This window comes from Lepisosteus oculatus, chromosome 4 (assembly GCF_040954835.1).
Source record: "Lepisosteus oculatus isolate fLepOcu1 chromosome 4, fLepOcu1.hap2, whole genome shotgun sequence".
In the NCBI taxonomy this organism is placed as follows: Eukaryota; Metazoa; Chordata; class Actinopteri; order Semionotiformes; family Lepisosteidae; genus Lepisosteus; species Lepisosteus oculatus.
In genome coordinates, this window is record NC_090699.1 from 65,619,183 (window position 1) to 65,641,950 (window position 22,768).

Consider the following 22,768-nt stretch of genomic DNA (forward strand, 5'->3'; position numbering starts at 1 on the left):
AAGCGGTCCGGCCGGCTATGTGGGTGAAAGGTCGGGCTGCGGAGCGGGGACACTCGGGGAAGGAGAGTTTTGCACTCGCTCTGTCACTCCCGCTGCAAACAGCGCACCGACCCGGTGCTGCCTTGACTTTTTTTTTGTCACCGATTACATTTTTATAAAAAAATTGTTTTGTTTTAAGTTTTGTTATCAACCTGCAAGAGCTTGTACTGTCCTCCCAGCCATGTCCAAACAGCAGCAGCCGATCAGCCCGCTGAAGAATTTCTTCGCTGGGGGCTTCGGGGGCGTGTGTCTCGTGTTCGCGGGGCACCCCCTGGACACGATCAAGGTAAACTTCACGGGGGGTCACGGGGGACCCGAGCGACTCGCCTCGTGTTTGTTCTGCATGTGTTTCTGACACCGCTGGGACACTTAAGTTGAATGTTCTTAAATGCTTATTGTGATCTAGAGTGGATTTTTACTTCTTAGTATTTTATGTTGGGAAATGGTGTTTCCTCTTATTTACTGGACACGTATCGCCCCACTTTCTGCATCTTTGGGGACACGCTGGACGCGCATACTGTGAACCCCGGAGCTGTCGGGGTCGCAGGACGTGTTTTTCTAACTCCTCAGCCTCGGAGGGGTGGACTTCGGACTCGCTGAGCGCTGCGACCGGAATATTTAGGGAGTCGCATGCCCCGCATGCCCGCACAGTAGCCGGCGATGTTGGTATTGTGATTATTTGTAACGCGCCTTCACGTCCCTCAGTCGTTTGGAACGAGACAGTATTATAAATGATTATAGTTGGTGTCGCGGTCCCACTCAGATAGTGCACGCTGTGACCTTTACCCCAGTTTCATATCTAACCCATAGGATAAAGAAACGACTTCCCACGTCACTCTCGTCGCCAGGGGGTTGGAGATGAGCCTGTGATCTGCAAGCTCAGGTCTCCCTAACAGCTTGCCAAGCAGACAGTGCGGCTCCCGTTGCATAGCGGACCGATCCGCTCCGGGTTTTACTACCTACGGGGCTCTTCGATACAAGCCAGAACTGGGTGCAAGAGATTTCGAGTTTGACCTTTTTTTGACTGCATGTGTATGGTCAAAACAAGGTGAAATAATAAAGGCCTTATCCGTCCATTTTCTGACCAATTCAGGGTCGCAGGGGGGCCAGAGTCTATCCCAGCAAGCAACGGGCACAAGGCAGGGTACACCCTGGACGAGACGCCAGTCCATCACAGGGCACACACACTCATACTCATACTCACACTCACACTCACACTTACTCACACACACACACACACTCACACTCACACAGACACACTCACACAAGGGCCAGTTTTCCCAGAAGCCAGTTGACCCCCCCAGCATGTCTTTAATCTGTGGGAGGACACCCACACAAACGCGGGGAGAACATGCAAACTCCACACAGACAGCACCCCAGGTCTGGAATGGAACCCGGGGCCCCAGCGCTGTGACCACTGCGCCGCCACGCCGCCCGGGCCTTTAAAAAAAAGTGGTAAAATGTTCTAAAAAATGCACCTTCAGCCCTGAGCGCTGCCGTGTCTCCCCGGCAGGCGGAATCGCTGCAGCTGGGGTGCTGAGGGGGGGGGTCAGATCTCTCTCTCTCTCAGTCTAACCCCCCCCCCCCCCCGTCCTGTCTCCATCTCTCCTGCAGGTGCGTTTGCAGACGCAGCCCAAGCCGAGCCCTGGCCAGACACCCCAGTATAAAGGCACGTTTGACTGCTTCAGGAAGACCTTCGTCAAAGAGGTGTGGGGGCTGGAGACCCTTACCTGGGGGGGGGGGCAGGAGGGTGAAGGAGATAAAGGGGGGTTGAAAGTGTGGCTGGTAAGAGAGCATGTGGGGCGTTAGACACCCCTTGTTAGGTTTAATCATTATCTGTCTCTTCCCCTGTTCCTCTGTCCTTCTCTCTCGCAGGGGGTGCGGGGGCTGTATAAGGGGATGGCTGCCCCAATCGTGGGGGTGACCCCCATGTTTGCCGTCTGCTTTTTCGGCTTTGGCCTCGGCAAGAAATTGCAGCAGAGGAGCCCCGATGATGTGCTGACGTGAGTGAGACCCCAAAGCTCCCCCCATAAATTCACCACAGAGCTTTGCGTAGTGCACCCCAGGAGTATTTGCGAGCGACGCTCTGTAAACCCAAATATGTGCCTGAACTTCTTTGTCCTCTTGTCTCCCTTAACTCTTTCATTCCCCATCCCTCCCTCTCTTTCCTGGTTCACTCCCTCTTCCATGTTGTCCAACTCTCTTTTCCTTCTCCCCGCCCCTTCCTGCCTTCTCCCCGCCCCTTCCTGCCTTCTTCCCCCCTTCTCCCCGCCTCTTCCTGTCTCCTCTCCATCCTCTGCCCTCTCTCTCAGGTATCCCCAGCTCTTCGCAGCGGGAATGCTGTCGGGAGTCTTCACCACTGCCATCATGGCTCCTGGAGAGAGGATCAAGTGCCTCCTGCAGGTCAGGGCCGTGCCCCACGGGTGTGAGGCTGGGTTTGAGCCGAGAGCGCTGTGTGGTTGAGTGACAGCGGGTTTACTCTGTGGCCCTGCAGATCCAGGCAGCCTCGGGGGAGGTGAAGTACGCCGGGCCGCTGGACTGCGTGAAGCAGCTGTACAGAGAGAGCGGATTGAGGGGCGTCTACAAGGGCACGGTGCTCACTCTCATGAGAGGTACTGACGAGGGAGGGCCCTGGGAGACCCACTGGGAGACCCACTGGGAGACCCACTGGGAGACCCACTGACCCATTGGGAGACCCATTGGGAGACCCACTGACCCATTGGGAGACCCATTGGGAGACCCATTGGGAGACCCACTGACCCACTGGGAGACCCGTTGGGAGACCCACTGACCCATTGGGAGACCCATTGGGAGACCCATTGGGAGACCCACTGGGAGAGAGACTCTAGCACTGAGAGAGACACTGAGAGACACACTGAGAGAGACACTGGGAGAGACACTGAGAGAGAGAGAGAACGTATTTGTTTTTTTTTTGTTATACGTCATTTAATTTGTTGTTGCTGCTGCTGTTCTGTCTTTATCTTTTGGGCGATTCCTTTGATGTCTGTGTATAGGAGCGAACGTGCAAATAAGCATTTCATTGCGCCTGTGTGTATGACAAACGAACCGAACCGCGAGACTGAGACCCTGATACCGGCGCTGTCTCCCTCTCTCAGACGTGCCGGCCAGCGGGATGTACTTCATGACGTACGAGTGGCTGAAGCACATCCTGACTCCCGAGGGCAAAAGGTCAGCGCCCGTGCCCGTCTCTCTGCAGCCGCGCGGGGGGCTGGTCAGCAGTGCCCCTGACCGGGGGGGGGGCTCATTGACCCCCCCCCAGAGACGACACAAGTGTCCCGGGCACCGCTGGGGGCTGGGGGTGTGATATCCAACCGCTGGGCCCAGAGCCCCAACATGCAGTTCTCTGGTCACCGCTGGCCCAGATGTGGCCGGGGACCCGCGGGCCTGACCGGGTCGGTCAGGGGGCGTGTGCCTGGGGGGCCCGCCGCCACCTGGCGATCTGGGGCTACTATAATCGTACGTTTGGATCGGGGTGCGTTCGGGCTCTCGAAACCAGGCCGGCTGAACAGAACGGGGAGGAGAGCTGGCCCACTGACCCCCCCCCTCTCCCCTCCTCTCCTCTCTCTCCAGTCCCAACGAGCTCAGCGTCCCCAGCGTGCTGTTTGCCGGGGGCATGGCGGGCATCTTCAACTGGGCAGTGGCCATCCCCCCGGACGTGCTGAAGTCCCGGTACCAGACCGGTGAGACGGGTCGTGGGCCGGTGGAGGGAGGGGTGGGGGAGAACAAGAAGGGGTCTCTCTCTCTGCTCAGGGGTCAGGAGGGGGTGGAGAACAGAACAGTCCACTGAACTCTGACTGGGGGGGGAGAGGAGGGAGGGGTGTGCACTGACCCGGTCCCTCTGCCCCTCTGTCCGCAGCGCCGGAGGGCCGGTACCCACATGGTTTCCGGGACGTCCTGAGAGAGCTGCTCCGCGAGGAGGGCGTGGCCTCGCTGTACAAGGGCTTCACTGCTGTCATGCTGCGTGCCTTCCCTGCCAACGCTGTGAGTCTCTCTGGCCAGACTGGGGCCACTGAGCCTGTCCTCTCTGGGCAGCCAGGTCTGCCTGTGTCCAGTGTCTGTGTCCAGACTGTGGCCACTGAGCCTGTCCTCTCCGGACAGCCAGGTCTGCCTGTGTCCAGGCTGTGGTCACTGAGCCTGTCCTCTCTGGGTGGCCAGGGACTTTCCCAGTTCTGTTGAATGCATATGGACAGTGTTTCATGTGTATAAACCTGCTGAATGAGTGTTCTCCTGGTATAAATCTATCTCCCCCTTTCTCTCCCTCGCTCCCTCGCTCTCTCAGGCCTGTTTCCTGGGGTTCGAGGTGGCCATGAAGTTTCTCAACTGGATCGCTCCCAGCTTGTGAGCGCCGCCCTGCTCTGCCCTTTGGGGCAGCTGGAGGTCAGGACACAGACGCACCTGTGGAGAGAGGGACAAGAGCCAGACCTTTGCAGTCCTCGGCTGCAATATCTTTTTGATTGTTCTCGTTTTTCATTCGAAATTGCCTGTTTTTTTTTTTAACGATGGCCTTTAACTGAGACTAAAAAAAATGATTTAGAACACTTTGCCTTAAAAACCTTCCTGAATGTCAAGCAAGCAGTGCGCTAAAATACAGGGAATACCAGTGTGTGTATATAGAATATATACTGTACACCTGTATATATGTGTATATGTACATGCCCTCCAGTGTGTGTGGAGAGGAACATTTATTGACCCTTCTAAGCTACAGTTCTGACTCTGGTTTAAACCCAGTTATCAAACGAGCCTGACCCCAGCACTTGTGTGTATTTGGTTGTGTTTGTGTTATTCTGCCTTTATGTAGCTGCCACTTTTTATCCAAGGTGCTAACTGGACGATGAATGCGCTTGCACTACAGGAAGCAGGGCAGTAGGTTTGCCTAACAGCATCTTAGAAAGAAAGTCCTCTAACCCGATCGCAGTACGAGGCGAGCCGCTGCAGCCGTGAAAGAGCAAGGGGCAGGTTAACGTGTCTGAACACGAGGGTGCAGCACCAGGAGTGGCCACCAGAGGGAGCCCTGCGCACACGATGCACCCCCGGACCTGGGACCTCTAGCGCAGCGTGGGATAGCCCACCGATGTGCACGGTCAGCCGCATTAACAGTGACCCGCTGCGCGGAGTTCACCGTCTGGTACCGGCCCACCTAATCAGATACGAAAATAGAACGGCTTTAATTACCAGGATTTCAGACAAAGCCGACTGGGTCACGAGGGATTTACGCAATGTTACGAAATGGGGTTAAAGGAAAGGAGGCGATGATCGATCCCAGCGCACCCAAGAAGAGTGAAAACGAAACGCTGGCGTGCGCGAATGATGCACCCTGTACCTTACGCCGCAGACCTGCCCCGTGCTAAAGCCTTCGGGCGGGCGTATGCTAACGAGCTTTGGAAATGCCGTTAGTTACTGGCCAAGCGGTGCAATCGGGATCCAGCTTATCGATCACGCTTGATCAATCGGAGTGCTCCCTGCTTTGCCAGGCGCGGTGTCAAACACACCTCCAGCCCCTCCCGCGTTCTCGGCTTCCCCTTTCGTGACGTCTCCTCCCTGCCTGGCCTTCCCATTGGCTGCGCCGCCGCCGCCGCCTTACCTCGTTTCCGATTGGCCCTCTGTTACACAAGGCCCCCCTCACTCGCCCGCCCCCCGCCTCCGCTCATTGGTCCCTTCCGATTCCGCCACCGGGGCCCCATTCCCTCCCCTCCCGCGCGCGCGGGGCGATAACGCCTACTCCATGCCCAAATAAGGGAAAATTCTTGGCGTCGGCTTGGCCGGGCCGGCTCCTGATTGGCGGGTAGGCACGTCGCTCAGCGGCTTCGCCCGGGCCCCTCCTCCTCCTCACTGCCGCTTCTGCAGCTCCGGCCGAGGAGAGCGAGGGTCTCGCCGGCAGCGGCACAGCGAGGGAGACGCGGAGAGAGCGGGAGACGACTGTAAATATCAACAAGCGGATAATTCGTGTTCGAGTAACTGACTCAAGAAGAAGCCGGGCACGCCGGGGACTCCTGTCCCGGGAGGAGGAGGGGGGACAAAAGTCGGGTTTTGGTCGGCGGCGGCAGCAGCAGCAGAGGGACGCTCAGAGGGACAGACAGCCCGAGCCGCAGCCAAGGGTTTATCTTGACTTTTGGACTGACGCCTTTTTTTTTTTCCTCTCCTCCTTGTGACTTTGCTGTATTTTGTTTTTTTTTTAAAAAAAGAGAAAGCCACCCGCTCTTCGGGAGCTCCCGCGTCCCCCTTTCTCCCTCTGTTGGCGGTGCGGAGCGCAGAGGCGGGCGGGCCGGTCCAGGCGGAGCGGGGTGGACGGCGCTCGCAGCCCCGGCCGGCCTGCTCCTCCCCGGTCTCGGCCCTTCATGGTCCCCGGCGGCCCGGGCGCTCGTCACGGGCCAGGCAGCGAGGGGGCGCCCCGGAGGAAGGGGAGGTAGACGGGGAGACCCGCAGAGGAGGCTGTCGAGCCGGGGAGTTACCTCGCAGCCTCGCCCGAAGGGGCTGGTCGCCGCCGCCGGACCGGAGACGCGGGCGGATAGATCGAGAGATAAATAAAGCCCACAGCCTCACGACAAGCCCGGAGCGGTGAAGTCGGCGGGGTCCCCCATACCCCCCAAAAAAAAAAAAAACCTGCCCTCCAGCCGGGGCGGTTTACGCGCGCGCGAGCCGAACGTTTGTTTTTTTTTTCATTTAAAAAAAAAACTTTTCCTCGCCTCGAGCGCACGGGGGGGGAAGGGCTCGAGCGGGGCCTTAACCCGACCCGGCCACGAGCCAGCCGCGCCGGGGTTCGTAAACACCGCCGGTTCCGCACGGAGCGGCCCGGGCTGCTCGTCTGCGTGTTCCTCCTCCTCCTCCTCCCCGAATAAACCAGCGGGTCTGAGCCGCCGCCGCCGCTTCAGGAGGATCTGTGCGATTTGGAGCTGTCAGAAAACACGTCCCCGCGTGTCTGTGTGCAGCTGCTCCCCACGACAGAGTATTCCCACTCGTGTGTGCATCGTGTAATCGGCTTGCCGTACGCGTGCTCGTGTTACGTTAGGTATTATTTCCCAGTCAGGGGGCACCGTGTTGTGTTATTTTTTTTCTCCCCTCTCTCGTATTGCATGCACTTCAGTTTCAACAACAACAGAAAAAAAAAATATTTTTTCCCGACCCCGCCCCCCCCCCTTCATTCCTGCGCTATTTTAAAACGCTTTGTTTTTTTTTAAATCAAACAAAAGCTGACCCGACCCCTCCTCCAGACCCCCACATACACACTCGCACACCCTCCTCTGAGGGGTGAGTTCACAGGGGAACGAAAATAAACCACAGGCAGCGCCATGAGCATCGAGATCCCGGCCGGCCTGACGGAGCTGCTGCAGGGCTACACCGTGGAGGTGCTGCGGCAGAGGCCGCCGGACCTGGTGGAGTTCGCGGTGCAGTACTTCACCCGCCTGCGGGACGGCCGGGCCGGCAGGGCCCCCGCCAAGGCCGTGCTGTTCGACGGCGAGCCCATGCAGACCGAGTCCAACGGGGACGAGGGCGAGGAAGACGACGACGACGACTCCGACTTCGAGCGTGAGTAGCGCCGCGTCCTGCGGGATCGTGGCCGGCGTGCCTGGGCGTGGATTGAGTCGGCGAGCGGATGGGCTTGTTTGGGTTCCTTGGGTATCGAGGGGGTTAACGAGCCTCCATAGGTGCGCGTCAGGTCAGGGGGGGGTGAGTCGTGTGTCGCCCCTCCACAGAGCGAAGTCGAGCTGAGGTGCACGGGTCTCTCCTCATTCCGCGCAGTCCCAGCTCAACAGGTCGTGCCCCACCCCCCTCACACTGGCGTGGACCCAGTACCTGACATCTCCCCCCCGCGCGTTGAAACCGTGAGAGCGGTCCACGCGGGTGCGAGACGAGCTCCGAGCACGCCCGCCCCCCCGCTGCTGATGATGAGCCGTGTCAGTGGGCTGGCCCAGTCTCGGCACCGGTCACTGACAGCGGCGCACCTGTGTGCTGAGAGAGAGTCTCCCACTCCTGCGCAGGTGTGATGATGGTGATGCTCCTCTGAGCCCGGCTGGGTTTCTCTTACTGGCGGAGAGGGTCTGTGTGGGTCCGGTGACCAAGGTCTGAAGTCATGGAGGAGCTGGGCCACTGTCACTCTGCTCTTTAAACAGGCCTGTCCCTTCAGCCCTGGTCTCAGTGGTCAGTGTGTGAGGGGTGTGAAAATGAGCCTGTGTGAGAATCCGTCAGTCTGCCAAGCTCCTCGTCTGGGCTGCTGGTGTGATCGAGCGATGGCTTCTGTGTGACTGGAGGGCAGCTCTAGAGTGGGGGCTGAAAGCCTGGGAGAGCTCGGCACCAGCAGTCTGTCAGCAGAGTTTCCTTGTGTTGTGTTGGAAGAACAAATGTTTGCCGAAGGGCCTTGGGAGTTTTTTTTTCTTCAGCTGAGCAAGATCCCTATGAGCTGTGTGTGTGTGCGTGCGCGCGCGCGCGTGAGAGAGAGAGAGGTGCTGCAAAATGAGCTCTCAAGATGTTTTTGAACTTTGTCGACACGAGTGAGACAAGTTGCAAAACCAAAATTAGCACTGGGTGCCACCGAGCTGAATTGAAGCGAATGGTTGGGGGACAACCGGTGGGGTGTTGGCTGCAGAATCCGGAGCTGTGCAGCGGCCTGAGGGACAGTGACCAGACAGGGCCCACTGCACTTCGGAGACCGGGCTGAGAGAGACGGGGAGGCATCTGTATCCTGGCGCGTTGGTCTTGGTCATGTGTCGTGTGTATACGTTTACTGTGCTGTATATACCAGTACACTTGCTGCTTGGCACTGGTGATATACAGTTCTTGGTTTTATCCACTTTTTTGTGTTTGGGATCTTATTTTAGGTTTATTTTTAGCTACAGTCCCAGAGAGAGAGGCTTGAGTCTTGAGTGAGATGGTGAAAAGCAGAGAGGTGGCGCTCGAGGTGGAAGGGGAGCGATTTGGGCAGGAGAGAGGGAAGGGGACAGACAGAAGTCGGCTTCCTGCAGATTTCTCTTGAAGTTACTCTCCATCACGTGACTGTTTTTTCTTAATTTGTTTCTGCGCAGTGGGTCGTCGATGTCTTAGTCTCTCTTTGTGGCCAGCCATCAGGCGAAATTGATTTTGCGACGTCTGGTTTATCGCTCTGTTTTCATTGTGCGCTGTGTAACAGTGGGTGAGGTGCTGTGCTGGTCACTGTTGCGCCTTGGTAATACTGCGGTCAGCCAGGCCAGCACAGCACAGCTCTCCGCTCCCAGTCACACTGGAAACCCCGCGAGGCGGCAGGAGAAGTAAAACGCGGCACTCCCCTGCTTTGCTAAGAAAGAGGAAGAGGCTGTTCTGACACAGGTGTGTTACTCTCCGTCTTCCTCACTCTGCCTCCTGTGTGGAAGCAGTGACATCCGCTCTGTTCCCGCTGAACGGCAGACAGGTGGACGGTGCGTCACGGGAGACTGAAAAAGATCAGGGTCCCCAGCTGCTGTTTCTCCTCTTCCTCAGAAGAGGCTGCTCTTCTCTGGGCGGAGAGAGGGAGGGGTCTTCTACCCCCCCGTGGGGCGGAGAGAGGGAGGGGTCTTCTACCCCCCCATGGGGTGGAGAGAGCGAGAGTGGAGGGGTCTTCTACCCCCCCCGTGGGGCGGAGAGTGGGAGGGGTCTTCTACCCCCCCCGTGGGGCGGAGAGTGGGAGGGGTCTTCTACCCCCCCCCGTGGGGCGGAGAGTGGGAGGGGTCTTCTACCCCCCCCCCCCGTGGGGCGGAGAGTGGGAGGGGTCTTCTACCCCCCCGTGGGGCGGAGAGAGGAGGGGTCTTCTACCCCCCCGTGGGGCGGAGAGTGGGGGGGGTCTTCTCCCCCCCCGTGGGGCGGAGAGTGGGGGGGTCTTCTACCCCCCCCGTGGGGCGGAGAGTGGGGGGGTCTTCTACCCCCCCCGTGGGGCGGAGAGTGGGAGGGGTCTTCTACCCCCCCCCGTGGGGCGGAGAGTGGGAGGGGTCTTCTACCCCCCCCGTGGGGCGGAGAGTGGGAGGGGTCTTCTACCCCCCCCCCCCCCCCCCCCGTGGGGCAGAGAGTGGGAGGGGTCTTCTACCCCCCCCCCCCGTGGGGCGGAGAGAGGAGGGGTCTTCTACCCCCCCGTGGGGCGGAGAGAGGAGGGGTCTTCTACCCCCCCGTGGGGCGGAGAGTGGGGGGGGTCTTCTCCCCCCCCGTGGGGCGGAGAGTGGGGGGGTCTTCTCCCCCCCCCCCCCCCCCGTGGGGCGGAGACAGAGGGAGAGAGGAGGGGTCTTCTACCCCCCGGGGGGCAGAGAGAGGAGGGGTCTTCTACCCCCCGGGGGACAGAGAGAGGAGGGGTCTTCTACCCCCCGTGGGGCGGAGACGGAGGGAGAGAGGAGGGGTCTTCTACCCCCCGTGGGGCGGAGGGAGCGAGAGTGAAGATGTATTTTACCCCTGAGGGGCAGAGACAGAGGGAGGGACAGTAATTCTACCGCTCAGGAGAGAGCAGTGTATGGTTGCTATGCAGGTGTGAAGAGGCTTAGCATCAAGTGCTGTTGCTTTTAATTGAAAAGGGTTTCTCTCTCTCTCTCGGCCTCCCCTCTCTAACTAACCCCTTCCTTGCTGGATAAACCATCTTTCAGTGATCGGAGCCGCTCCGTCTTCATCCTCTTTTCCTCTGACTTCCTGTTCCCCTCGTTCCCCCTTTCTCTCTCAGTCCACTCACCCCTCCGTGCTGTCCGGCCTCTCCTCTCTCGCTTGGAGACTGCAGTGCAGAAAGAGAGCCCATGGCGCTTACTGTACATGGCATTGATTTAGCTATTTAGGACAAGTGATCAATAGAGATATTCAGAATGCCTCATAAACAGCGTGCACCTCTCCACGATGACTCTCCTCGCATCTCCTTCTCTGTCTGTCGTGCTCCGTCTTGTCTGTCCTGCGGTAGCTTTTGCTTCCCCTGAAAGTTAAAGGGATGGTGGTGTTTTGTTATAGGGACCCGCATCTCTGCCGAGCCTGAGCTCATGCCGGTACGTGCAGGGAAAGGACGTGTGATGGCGTTAGCTCATCTCTGGCCCTTAATAAAGGGAGAGTGGTTCTGGAGTCCGTCTGATGATTCTGTCACGCTGGCGTGAGTTGTGTCAGTGAAGCCGCTGAGGACAGCGTGCCCCTTCACAGTGAAGCACAGCTCACAGCGGGCTCTGTCTGACAGCCTCTGGGCAATCTTCAGATTCCTACCCTCTCCTGTTTTTGCGCAACATGTGAGCGTTGGCATCTCTCGATTTCCGATCTCCCTGCCCACCCGCCCGTGTCCCTCTCTCCCGCCCTCTTTCCAGAGGTAATGGAGAGCCGTTAGCTGTTCAGGCAGTCTGGGAAGAGAGGGGGGTGGGGTGGCAGTGATGTTTAGAGCAACAGGCTCAGTGCTGTGGAGATAGGGAGCCGGCTATGTTTACATATCTCCCTCTCCATGTCCCTCCTCCTCTCCCTCTTCCCTCGCTATCTCTCTCCCTCCCTCTCCGCTTTACATTTTGAATTCAAAAATAGATCCATTGGCATGACAGGCCTGTACCAGTTTTCCCCAAAGCATTTATATCCCCAGACCACTGTCAACAGAGAGGGTGCAAAGGCCGGTGCGCTTAGGGTAATAAATTAGTCCTCGTCCTCTGGTTCTCTCTCTCTCCTGGGTGAGCTCAGGCTCCGCTGCAGGGCGCTAGAGAAGCAGCCCAGGTGAACGACGGAGACTGAGCGTTCCCGATCTGAAACTCGGCACAGCTGGGAATCTGGGAGCAGCTGGGAATATTGGGCTTCGGCTCTCCCATTCAGATGGTTTCTATCTCCTTGCCAGCGAGGCGAGGAGAGAGAGGAGGTTTATTCTGTGTCAGAGCCCCCCTTAATTCCCTTCTTCTGCTCTCGCACGAGGCGCTCCTCGGAGCTGCTGACCTTCGAAGCCGGGAGTTTTGACGTGTGTGTGTGTATCCCGGGGCGGCTGGGAAGCGTGTTCTGTAGGGCTGTAATTACGCACAGCTCGTTCCTGTTCTCAGCCGGCACTTCCTCCTCGTGTGCGGCCTCGTTCCTCTGCTGGACCCGCCCTGGGAAAGCCAGGCTCCGCTTGGGGAGGGCGAACGAGACGTCCGCAGCCCCGCAAGAGACTCGCTCTCCCCACGTCACAGGCTCGGGGGGGGGGTTTTGTAGAAAATTTAGGAAGGATTTGCCGTTTCCGCGCCAAAATGCAGACCGGGTGGGTGGAGGGGGCACAAGGTGAAACTACGAGGAAGTGCATTTAAAAGTGCGAGTAGGGGGGGCGGTTTGTTTCCACGGAGCGTGGCTGGGGTCGGCACCTCGCTGCCTAGCCGCGCGGTTGGGGCCGATTCCTGGCTTCCTTCTGGGAACAGCTGGATGAGATCCGCGGAGAGCTGCATCTGTCCTCTCTCTGCTGCCCGTCCTGTCCTCAATACTGGTTTTACTCACTACTTTGTCCCTGAACGCCTTTTTCTTAAACTTGGAGGGGGGGCACGTGTAGCAGGGCCTGTCCTCAATACTGGTTTCACTCACTACTTTGTCCCTGAACGCCTTTTTCTTAAACTTGGAGGGGGGGGGGGATTATCTTCCTTTACAAGTGTTGGACGTCAACAGGTCACTCCTGAAATGAACGCCGACCTCCTGAAGATTTGACTAGCCGGGCGGGAGCGCACTCTGTCTCCAGGAGGCCCTTTTGATTCTTGTGTGAGGTGGAGAGCAGAGCTCTGAGCAAGAACAGAGTCTCATCTGTACCTGTTTCACGCCATAAATCGCATTCAGCAAGCCATGTGCGTTTCAATCCCACAGGTACGCCGTTTCACTATAGGAGTACTGTCGAACAGCGAGCGCCAGAGCAGAGTTCTTTTTCCCCAAACATTCTTGCACGCGGTGTTCCGTGGGCTTACACGGTTATAAATCTGTGCCAGAATTCCCAGAACGAGCCCAGCTGCTGGAGAGGTTTACCATAAATTATGGTGGCTGTCGCCCTGCGATCCGCCACACTTTCCACGGTGCTTGGCGAGCTCGAGGAAGTTGTGGATAACCGGCACTGTGACGTCGTCACAGCTGAATGAAAGGAGGAGCCGGGCCAGCAGCAGGTTTGGCCCGCATGTCCCGACGAGGCTGAGAGGGTTTTCGGTACAGTTCAACACAACGGCACTGGGGGAGCTGCAGAAGGGACGTCGTGGGGCGCCTCCCCAGAGCGGGAGCCCTGGCGCTGAGCGGGGGCTCTGCAGTGACCAGGGAGGGAACTGTCCGTGCAGTAGCAAGGCGTTTTACTTGGGTCCGTGAGGTTTTTTCCGCCTGTCGGGGTGAAGTGGGCTGAGCCCTGCCTGTTTTTCACACTTTGTGCTCAGCGCAGCCGGAGGCAGCAGCAGCCTGTGTCTCTCCCGTGTCGATTCCCGGCTCAGCTGTAGCTGTGGCCCGCCCTGAACCCAAGCCCTGCTCCGGCTTCTGTGGAACGGGTGTTGACAGCACAGCACACTTAATAGGTAGTCTGCTTATAGCCTTTATGTCCATAATAAAACTGTACAGGGCTGTACTCAGGGCTGGATATCGCTTCAGTGTGCTTGTCCTGGCCTGTGGTCACTGTATAGACTGGACTGAGCTGTTCTCAGGGCTGGATATCGCTACAGTGTGCTTGTCCTGGCCCATGGTCACTGTATAGACTGGACTGAGCTGTTCTCAGGGCTGGATATCGCTACAGTGTGCTTGTCCTGGCCTGTGGTCACTGTATAGACTGGACTGGGCTGTTCTCAGGGCTGGATATCGCTACAGTGTGCTTGTCCTGGCCTGTGGCCACTGTATAGACTGGACTGAGCTGTTCTCAGGGCTGGATATCGTTACAGTGTGCTTGTCCTGGCCCGTGGTCACTGTATAGACTGGACTGAGCTGTTCTCAGGGCTGGATATCGCTACAGTGTGCTTGTCCTGGCCTGTGGCCACTGTATAGACTGGACTGAGCTGTTCTCAGGGCTGGATATCGCTACAGTGTGCTTGTCCTGGCCCGTGGTCACTGTATAGACTGGACTGAGCTGTTCTCAGGGCTGGATATCGCTACAGTGTGCTTGTCCTGGCCCGTGGTCACTGTATAGACTGGACTGAGCTGTTCTCAGGGCTGGATATCGTTACAGTGTGCTTGTCCTGGCCTGTGGTCACTGTATAGACTGGACTGGGCTGTTCTCAGGGCTGGATATCGCTACAGTGTGCTTGTCCTGGCCCGTGGTCACTGTATAGACTGGACTGAGCTGTTCTCAGGGCTGGATATCGCTACAGTGTGCTTGTCCTGGCCTGTGGCCACTGTATAGACTGGACTGAGCTGTTCTCAGGGCTGGATATCGCTACAGTGTGCTTGTCCTGGCCCGTGGTCACTGTATAGACTGGACTGAGCTGTTCTCAGGGCTGGATATCGCTACAGTGTGCTTGTCCTGGCCCGTGGTCACTGTATAGACTGGACTGAGCTGTTCTCAGGGCTGGATATCGTTACAGTGTGCTTGTCCTGGCCTGTGGTCACTGTATAGACTGGACTGGGCTGTTCTCAGGGCTGGATATCGCTACAGTGTGCTTGTCCTGGCCTGTGGCCACTGTATAGACTGGACTGAGCTGTTCTCAGGGCTGGATATCGCTACAGTGTGCTTGTCCTGGCCTGTGGTCACTGGGTGTACTGGGCTGTCCTCAGGGCTGGATCTTGCTACAGTGAGCTTGTGCTGTCTAGCGGTCACTGGATAGACTGGACTGGATTGTGCTCAGGGCTGGGTCTTGCTGTGTATGGCTGCTGTAGTACTGAGCAGTTAAAGGACATGACTAACACACGTCTTCTCCCCTTCCTGGTCTGGCCCTGTGAAACTGAGTTTGTCACATCACAGGGCCCTTCTCTTTCTGTTCAGAAGTTTAATCCTGTGTCTTCAGAGGCCCAAGGAAATTCAGTCTTTCATGGGGATTGATGACTCGTAATTGTGCCTTCTTAAAATAGCTAGATGGAAACTGTTCCCACTGCCACACGGAACAGGATTTCTGGAGTTTCCTAGCTGTAAGCAGAAGTAGCCCACAATTCCTGTCCTGTCCCAGCGCTGTCAGTACCAGAGTAAGCCGAGAGTTCGTCGGGTAGGTCAGTTCGTGAGTCAGCGGGAGCGGGAGTCTGTGGCTGTGCACAGCTATGGGAATCACTTACTGCGCTGGCATCTGGGGAATCCCTGTGTAGTGGAGAGAGGGAGAGGAACTGTGTGTGGGTGTGGGAGAGGGACAGAGGGTGTGGGAGAGGGACACAGGGGCCTCCGCTGCTGTCCCTGGTCCTCCCTCACTCGGGGTCTCTGAGAGCCACGTTCCAGCTGCCTCACTGCTGCGACCATCTACTGTGTTGCCAAGGCGGCCGTTTGAGACCCAGGCAGAAAAAAAAAGCACAAATTACCCTGTCTTTAAAAACCCAACAATAGTCTCCCTCCCTCGACGCAGCGCCTGTGAGAGACAGCCAGGCAGGCAGTTCTCAGCCCTGGCTCCGGCGCGGCGGGGAAGGGGTTAACTCCGCACCGCGCTTGGAGAGCGCTGCTTCCTTATATGGGCCTGGGTCAGGGAGAGCCAGAGGCAGGGGGGCTGCCGGGCGGGGGGAGGCAGGGGGAGGCCCGCTGCGCTGCCCGTGTTCGGAGAGGCAGGGGAGCGCGCGGGGCTCTGGTCTCGCGGCGGGAGGGGAGTGGATGTGGAGGTTGTTGGTGCAGTGTCTCGGCAGAGCACTGCAGCGTGGGGCTCCCAGATCCGCCTGACGCTCTGAACGGCTCTGCACCTGGGAGGAGGGAAGAACACATCCAGTGAAGTTTTTACTTCAACGGCATGGCTGCAAATTGTACTTGCTGCCCAGTCCTGCTCTGTGCTGCACACTGCCAGGGTCAGACTCTTCTTCTTCTTCCTCCTCCTCCTCCTGCCCAGTCCTGCTCTGTGCTGCACACTGCCAGGGTCAGACTCCTCCTCCTCCTCCTCCTGCCCAGTCCTGCTCTGTGCTGCACACTGCCAGGGTCAGACTCTTCCTCCTCCTCCTCCTCCTGTCCAGTCCTGCTCTGTGCTGCACACTGCCAGGGTCAGACTCTTCCTCCTCCTCCTCCTCCTCCTGCGCAGTCCTGCTCTGTGCTGCACACTGCCAGGGTCAGACTCTTCCTCCTCCTCCTGCTCTGTGCTGCACACTGCCAGGGTCAGACTCTTCCTCCTCCTCGTCCTGCGCAGTCCTGCTCTGTGCTGCACACTGCCAGGGTCAGACTCTTCCTCCTCCTCCTGCTCTGTGCTGCACACTGCCAGGGTCAGACTCTTCCTCCTCCTCCTGCACAGTCCTGCTCTGTGCTCTTCACTTCACTTATGCGACTTGTCTACATGTGTCTGCGGACATTTTTCTAAATCTGCAGTCCAGGCTTCTCTGGGATTTTTTGTGCTTGTAAGTAAAGGAATTAAGGGGAGGGGGTGTGTTCTGCAGAAGGCCCCTGTTCCAGACAGGTGCTGTGTTTCACTCCCAGCACAGACACTGCTGCCTCCCTCACGCTGGCCCTCCCAAGGCTCGGTGAACACTGTCCGTGCAGAGACTGCAGCCCCTCTCGTGTCTTGACTGATCTAATGGCACAGGCAGAGAGCAAAACGGGTAGCTTCCTTTCCTCTTGTGTGCACTCTGCGGAGTTGATCAATTCTCTCGTTCCATGGGAATGGCTCTGTGACCCATCCACCTGATAGTAAAGGTAATATATGACTGCACACGTACTGATAGGCACAGAGGCACAGACGGGCTTGCGTGCACCTGTTTGACTGTGGCGGGCTCTGTGTGTGAATGTTTGCTTTGTGCTCCATCAATACACTTTGCCCCAGAGCCTGCGACTGCTGAAACCTGGAGTGGATCAGACTGCTCTGCACCGGGAGTGCTGACCGGGCGCTTGTGAGGCCTGAGCAGGTCCTGGCAGTGCCCGCCGGTGTGTGTTCCCAACTGCCTGGTTTGTCTCGGATATCATTGCTCCACGGGGCACAGTTTTCACTCCACTGTGCAGTGAGCCAGCTTGTGTTCCTTCACAGTTCATGTCTTAAACGGGTCTTTCTCCTGGGCGCTGAGCGCCTGCTGAGAAATGGGAGCCGCTGGTGTTCTTGGCTTGATATTCGGAGCTGGTCTGTTCAGTCAGCGCCCAGCTGTCCTGTTGTCACCAGTGTAAAATGTGTACGTTTTTAGAGCGCTTCGCATCCCACTTTGCCTTGAGATTGATCCAGTGACGTTAGTGGGCCTGATTAATTATTGGCCCTGCTAATTAGCCTGGTTTCCTTGGAGACCGAGGCGGGTGGGGGAGTGGGTGTCAGGAGTCCTGGCTGTTCGAACTGAGCACGCACCAAACTCTTGTCTCAGGCTTTCTGCTTAGCGGGAGATGTGACTCGTTTCTGGTTAATTATTGTCTATTGCTCCTACATTTTTTTCTTTCTGGAGCAAAAATGCACTCTGGAAGGCAACTGACGAGCCCCCCCCCACTCCTCCCGACTTTCTTCTGCTTCGGAAGTTAAATCCTGCTTTGCCCGATCTCACCTGACTCCAGAGCTCAGAAATTAGAGGCGAGACAGGCGGGAGTTTCTTTTCAGCTTGGCTTAGAGCTGGTGCTGGGGGTCCTTGGTGGGGGTCATGGAAGAGCCTTGCCTGTTGGCCTTGAGAGGAGGGACACAAGGCTGGAGGGGGGGGCGATCTCCCCCATCTCCCTCCCACCCAAGGCTGAACCCAGACAGTCCCGCACAGCCAGAGTCCTTGCCCTTGTGAGCCCGAATAACCGGCTGCCAGCGGCCCCCGCGCTGGGGCGCAGCAACAGCTGAAGTATTAACGGCGGCGCTGGGATCCGAAGGAGTCGCGCCGGCAGCAGCAGCAGCAGCGATCTCCCTGTTCCCGTGGTGTAGCTGCACCAGCCAGGGCCGTGGGTGTGTGAACAGTGTGTGTGTGGGGCAGGCTCGTGGCGCGAGCGCTCTTTAATTAAGCCCGCTCGGAGGGAGGAGATCAGTCCACCTCAGTGCCGCGGGGGAGGGGGAGGCCGTGCGGCTCTTTCTTGCGCCCTGGTTGCTCTACGCGATGAGTGCCGGCGAGCGAGGCAGGACCCCGGCGCCCTCCCCTCCGGGCCCTGACGAGGGGTCCCCCCCGACACAGGCGCCCCGCTCTCGGCTCCGCAGCTGGCCGCCCGGCTGCGGGATTCCCACGCGTTGGCGTGCGTCGGCGCGCGCGCTTCGGACAGGTCACAGGCGGGAGCAGGACCGCGCGGCGCCACGTTCCTGGTCTAGTAGCTGGTGGGTTTTTTTGGGGGGGGAGCAGGGAGCCTGGCTGGAACCCCCCCGAGTCCAGCAGCTGCTGTTGGCTTCTGTACAGAGGGCCTGTGGCTGGAGGAACCCCGCGTCTACCTGCCTCTCCTCCTCCTCCTCCTTCCCTCTCCGTCTGATTCTGGGGGGGTGCGGGGGGGCTCCGTCATTAAGCTCCTAATCAGCTCTCTCGTTGAAGAGTGACGAGGGGGTTGGCAAGGCGACGGCAGGATGAGGGGGGTTTCCTCGCGTTATGTCGCTGTGGCAACCGCAAAGCGCTCGCCCATACCGACGACGGACGTGCCTGCGCGTGCGCGCACACACGCCAGCGTGGACATGGATGTGCTCGCGTGCGGACTGCGGGAGGGGAGGGGGCGCTTGTGGACAGGTGCGGAAACGCTGCGCACCGAGGCTGATGGGGTATCTGGACAGGCTGCCGCCAGCTCTCGCATCCCACATCCCAGCGTCGCTCCCGATCCCACAACAGGCCCATGCCGTGGCTTTGCCGGTGCTTCCGAGGGGTCCGAGTGCCTCGATCGGGTCCCCCGGCGGTCCAGTTTTCAGACCTTTCCCCCTGGTGGAGCCGGGCTCTCTCCTCTGCGGACTCATCCCTGCAGTGGGCCAGGGTGTGTTCCTGTCGGTCTTCTCTGGGTCAGCTCTGCCTGGGAGGCCGCCTTGTCCTTCTCTCTCTTTTTTTTTTCGTTTTTAAATTTCTCCAAAGACGGAGTGAGAGAGGGCTGGGTGCTGTAACCCCGGGGGCTCCTAACAAAAGCTCCAGCGCTTAGTTGGCCGCACAGGGAAACACACACCTGCTCCTGTCAGGATCTGGGAGAGCAAGGAATATCGCTCTGTAGAATAGTGGACTGAGAAACAGTATCCTGACGGGAGAACTGGACCAATTCTGGGCACAAGGAGCACACTGTGTATAAAAGGGTGTCTTCAGTGCCCTTTTGACTCAAAGCCCACGGGCCAGTAACACCCTGTGCTGTCACACCCTGTCTGAATCTAGCCCCTTGTGCACGTGTGCCCTGGACTGGGTGCAGAAAGCAGCCTTTGTTCCTGGGGACCCCGCTGGGCAGACTCTGAGCTCCACCCTGCCCCCCCACACCCTGGATGAGATCCCATGTCCTGACCGAGCGCTTTATCGCAAAGAGCAGTTGGGAAAAGCTGCTTTCAGGGCCGGGCCCGGGCTCTGCTGTAGAACCGTCACCGCTCTCCTGTTCGCATCGGGAGCGGCGCAGACTGTGCAGAAGCGGTCTCTGTATGGGCCCCTTGATGTAACGGCTCGTATAGACCCAGTGGGGCAGACCGAAGCTGCAGAGCTTCTCCCGGATTCTCTCTGCCTGTCATCTGCTTGATCTCCCGTTCCCAGCGCCCGAACAGGCCGTCCGTCGTGCACAGTGCAGTAACCTCAGCACCCCCGCCCTCCGTGTGTCGATCCCGCTAGGACAGTCTGTGCTGTCCGGCTGTCTTCTCCGCCAGCGGCAGAGAAGCCCTAAAACCTCCTGATAGGCTGTAGAGCCTCGCAGCTCCCGTGGGCTTCGGGGTGACGGGACAGTGTTGCAGACGAAACCCGAACTCCTGCCGGGGGCCGGAACCCGCGCTGGGGGCACACCAGGTGCCGCGGCCTTTCCTTACGGCACTGTCTCCCGGGGGCACGGCTGTTGGCGGAGACGCGGGCGTGTCTTCCCAGGTGATCCCGTTTCACGCCCTCGTGTGCGGGCATGGTGGCAGCGAGCGTTGATTTCTCGAGGCGGGAGTGTTGGCGTGTCTCTCGTGACCGCGTGAAGAGTTCGCGGATGTGGCGGCGCCGGAGCCGCCGTTCCGCAGGGGGACCCGGGTGTGAGAGGGGAGGGTGGGCTCCTCGTTGACGGGCGCCGGCTCTCTGGTACTCTCCTGACACTGCCCCCTCCCCTAGCCCCCTCAGTGTGCTCCACTGTGATGCGTTTGCTCTCTCCTCACTGTTACAGCGGTCTGCGGTTCACTGTAGACCCCAGAGCTCCAGTACAGTGTGTTGTGGCCTAATATATTTCAGTCATCTCCAGTTTACCACCCTCTCGCAATATACCCTATAGATAATTATAACCCATTACAGTTTTTTGTAGAGCAGTAATTATAATTTATTACAATAGAGTGCTCCAGTTGACTCTATTAGTGTGCTGGATTCCTGCGTACTGTGAAATGGTACACTGTGGTTAAGTATGGTGCTTTCTGGTTTAGTGCGACATACAGCACTAACGTAACCTGCAATTCAGTATACAAATGGCCACCACAGAGTACTATGGTCTATCTCTGCCTTAGTCCCCCTCTTTCTCTCTGTCCCTTTGTCATTAATGAGTAAACAGCAATTGCCTGTTGGCTCCCTTTGCTAAATGTCTGTGAAGAATTTCTGGGCCTAGAGCCATTCCTTTTCACCCTTTCCTCGTTCTCCTCTCTCTCTCCCCCTGCCTCCTCCACTGCCAGTGTCCATCTCTCTCCTCGTTCTCTCTCTCTCCCCCTGCCTCCTCCACTCCCAGTGTCCATCTCTCTCCTCGTTCTCCTATCCTTCCCCTCCCTCTTTGTGTGTGTCCACCTCCTTACTGACTCTCTCTCCCTTCCTCTCCCAGTGTCCACCTCTCTCATTCTCTCTCTCTCCCTCTCCTTCCTCCTCTTTCTTCATGAAAATCAGCCTGCGGGGGGCCGAACTCCCCCCCCGCGCGCAACTCTCTCTGTCACAGCCTGTCTAATTGCTGCTGAGAGGATTGCAGGTACAAAGGAGAAAAGCGATATGAAAATGAATGAAGTCAGTGCTGCAGCTGATGGTTTTTCTCGGTCTGCAGCTCCTTTTTTGTTTGAAGAACGCGGAGGTGAAAGGTTGATTTACAGACGCTGCCTGCCTCTGACGCAAGTGTGAAACGCTGACAATAAGCAGGCTTGCCTAGGAGACCTGTTTTATTAGCACGTCTCTTTAGATGTCGCAGCGCTAGCACAGCTGTGGGTTACGGCTCTCCGTCGGGGTTTCGTGGGGATTTTGCCTCCCTGCCTTTGAGTCGCATCAGACGTGCGCCGCGCCGCGGCTCGCTGCGTTGTCCAGCCGTGTCTGCGGGCCGCTGTCCGTACAATCCTGCGGCGCAGGAAAGCAGAACAAGCGGCCGCATTTGAGGTTCCCTGTGCTTTGCGCTGATTTGTATTTGTCTAGCCTATAAATCCCCACAGAACCCCCTGCTGAGCAGCCGGAGTAACTGGTTTCTCTGCATTTCACCGTGCTGTGTGGACAGGCCTTGCAGAAAGCTCATTCGGCTTGTTCCCACTCCTGTGGCCCAGTTCACCGTGATCGGATCAGTACAGAACCATGAGAAGAACAGACCGGCTTCTCCGTAGCTTCACATCGCCCCCCCCCCCGTTATGAGGCCAGTTGCAGTTTGAACGTGCTGTTGTGTCCTCCCAGTTTCTGTTCAGTGACGGGTCTTTCTCTCTCCCTCCTCTCCAGCTCCTCCCATCAGCCGATTCAACAGGAGGGTGTCAGGTAAGAGACTTGGGGCGGGAGGGAACTCTTCTCCGTGCTGCCCTCTGCTGGATGTCAGACCACAGTCCTTCCCTGACATGACCAGGGTCCAGCCCCCAGCATGGCTGACCTGCTGAAGGGAGGGGGGTAGAGGCAGTATCGTTGTTGTGCCCCAGTGATGAGCTCCTAGCTGTTCTGTCACAGGCCTTTGGGACAACCAGCTCTTTAATTGAATTGTCATATTAATTATCAATTTCTCATATGCTTGTTGAGCTGGCTGTGCCAGAACCTCCCGGATCATCTGCTGTTCCTTCCTCCAGGCTTAGAGAGGAATTTTTTTTTAAATAAAATGATACAGTAATAAAACAGGCACGCAAGAGGGCTCTTTCTTTCACTCCCATTCTCAGTTTGTTGTTTGCAGTCTCTTCCTCAGTGCCTGCTTGTGAAGTGTGTGGGTTTTTTTCTGTTAGTTTCTCTTCGTGGCCATCTGTCAGCTCAGTCTGTCTCTGAATTTCTTGAGTCTCTAAACAAAATTCTGTGCCGGGCTGGGGTTACCCGGAGGCCAAAGGGTACAGCAAGGGGTCACAGGGTCACAGCCCATTACTGATGGTTTTCCCCCCCTACCCTACCCTTCCTCTCCCCCAGTCTGTGCAGAGGCCTTTAACCCTGACGAGGAGGAGGAGGACAGTGAGCCCCGGGTCGTTCACCCCAAAACAGACGAGCAGCGCAGCCGGTTGCAGGAGGCCTGCCGGGACATCCTGCTGTTCAAGACCCTCGACCAGGTACCAGTCCAGTCCAGATCCGTCTCGCTCTGTAACGGCACAGTCTTCTTGAGCACGCTGACCGGGTACCAGTCCAGTCCAGATCCGTAACGGCACAGTCTTCTTGAGCACGCTGACCGGGTACCAGTCCAGTCCAGATCCGTAACGGCACAGTCTTCTTGAGCACGCTGACCGGGTACCAGTCCAGTCCAGATCCGTCCCGCTCTGTAACGGCACAG

General features: G+C 58.0%; 2 protein-coding genes and 1 long non-coding RNA gene across 3 annotated transcripts in view; 2 read left to right on the forward strand and 1 right to left on the reverse strand.

The window, feature by feature from the left end:
* Nucleotides 1-4,810, forward strand: slc25a20 (solute carrier family 25 member 20). Its single transcript, XM_069189595.1, has 9 exons — nt 1-325; nt 1,654-1,746; nt 1,915-2,042; nt 2,352-2,442; nt 2,534-2,651; nt 3,156-3,228; nt 3,631-3,740; nt 3,917-4,041; nt 4,340-4,810. The coding sequence occupies exons 1-9, from the start codon at nt 221-223 to the stop codon at nt 4,400-4,402; spliced, it is 906 nt and encodes a 301-aa protein (XP_069045696.1). The 5' UTR covers nt 1-220; the 3' UTR covers nt 4,403-4,810.
* Nucleotides 2,964-6,583, reverse strand: LOC138238458 (uncharacterized). The gene is made up of 2 exons (XR_011189505.1): nt 6,510-6,583; nt 2,964-5,197 (listed from the first exon to the last, which is right to left on the reverse strand). It is a non-coding gene; the product is annotated as an uncharacterized lncRNA (long non-coding RNA).
* The window catches only part of LOC102684925 (cAMP-dependent protein kinase type II-alpha regulatory subunit), a 22,326-nt gene continuing 5,467 nt past the window's right edge, over nt 5,910-22,768 (forward strand). The window contains exons 1-3 of the mRNA XM_069189594.1: nt 5,910-7,584; nt 21,754-21,789; nt 22,414-22,550. Coding sequence (XP_069045695.1) covers nt 7,347-7,584; nt 21,754-21,789; nt 22,414-22,550 — 411 coding nt within the window. The 5' untranslated portion in view covers nt 5,910-7,346. The remainder of the gene's footprint in view (nt 7,585-21,753; nt 21,790-22,413; nt 22,551-22,768) is intronic.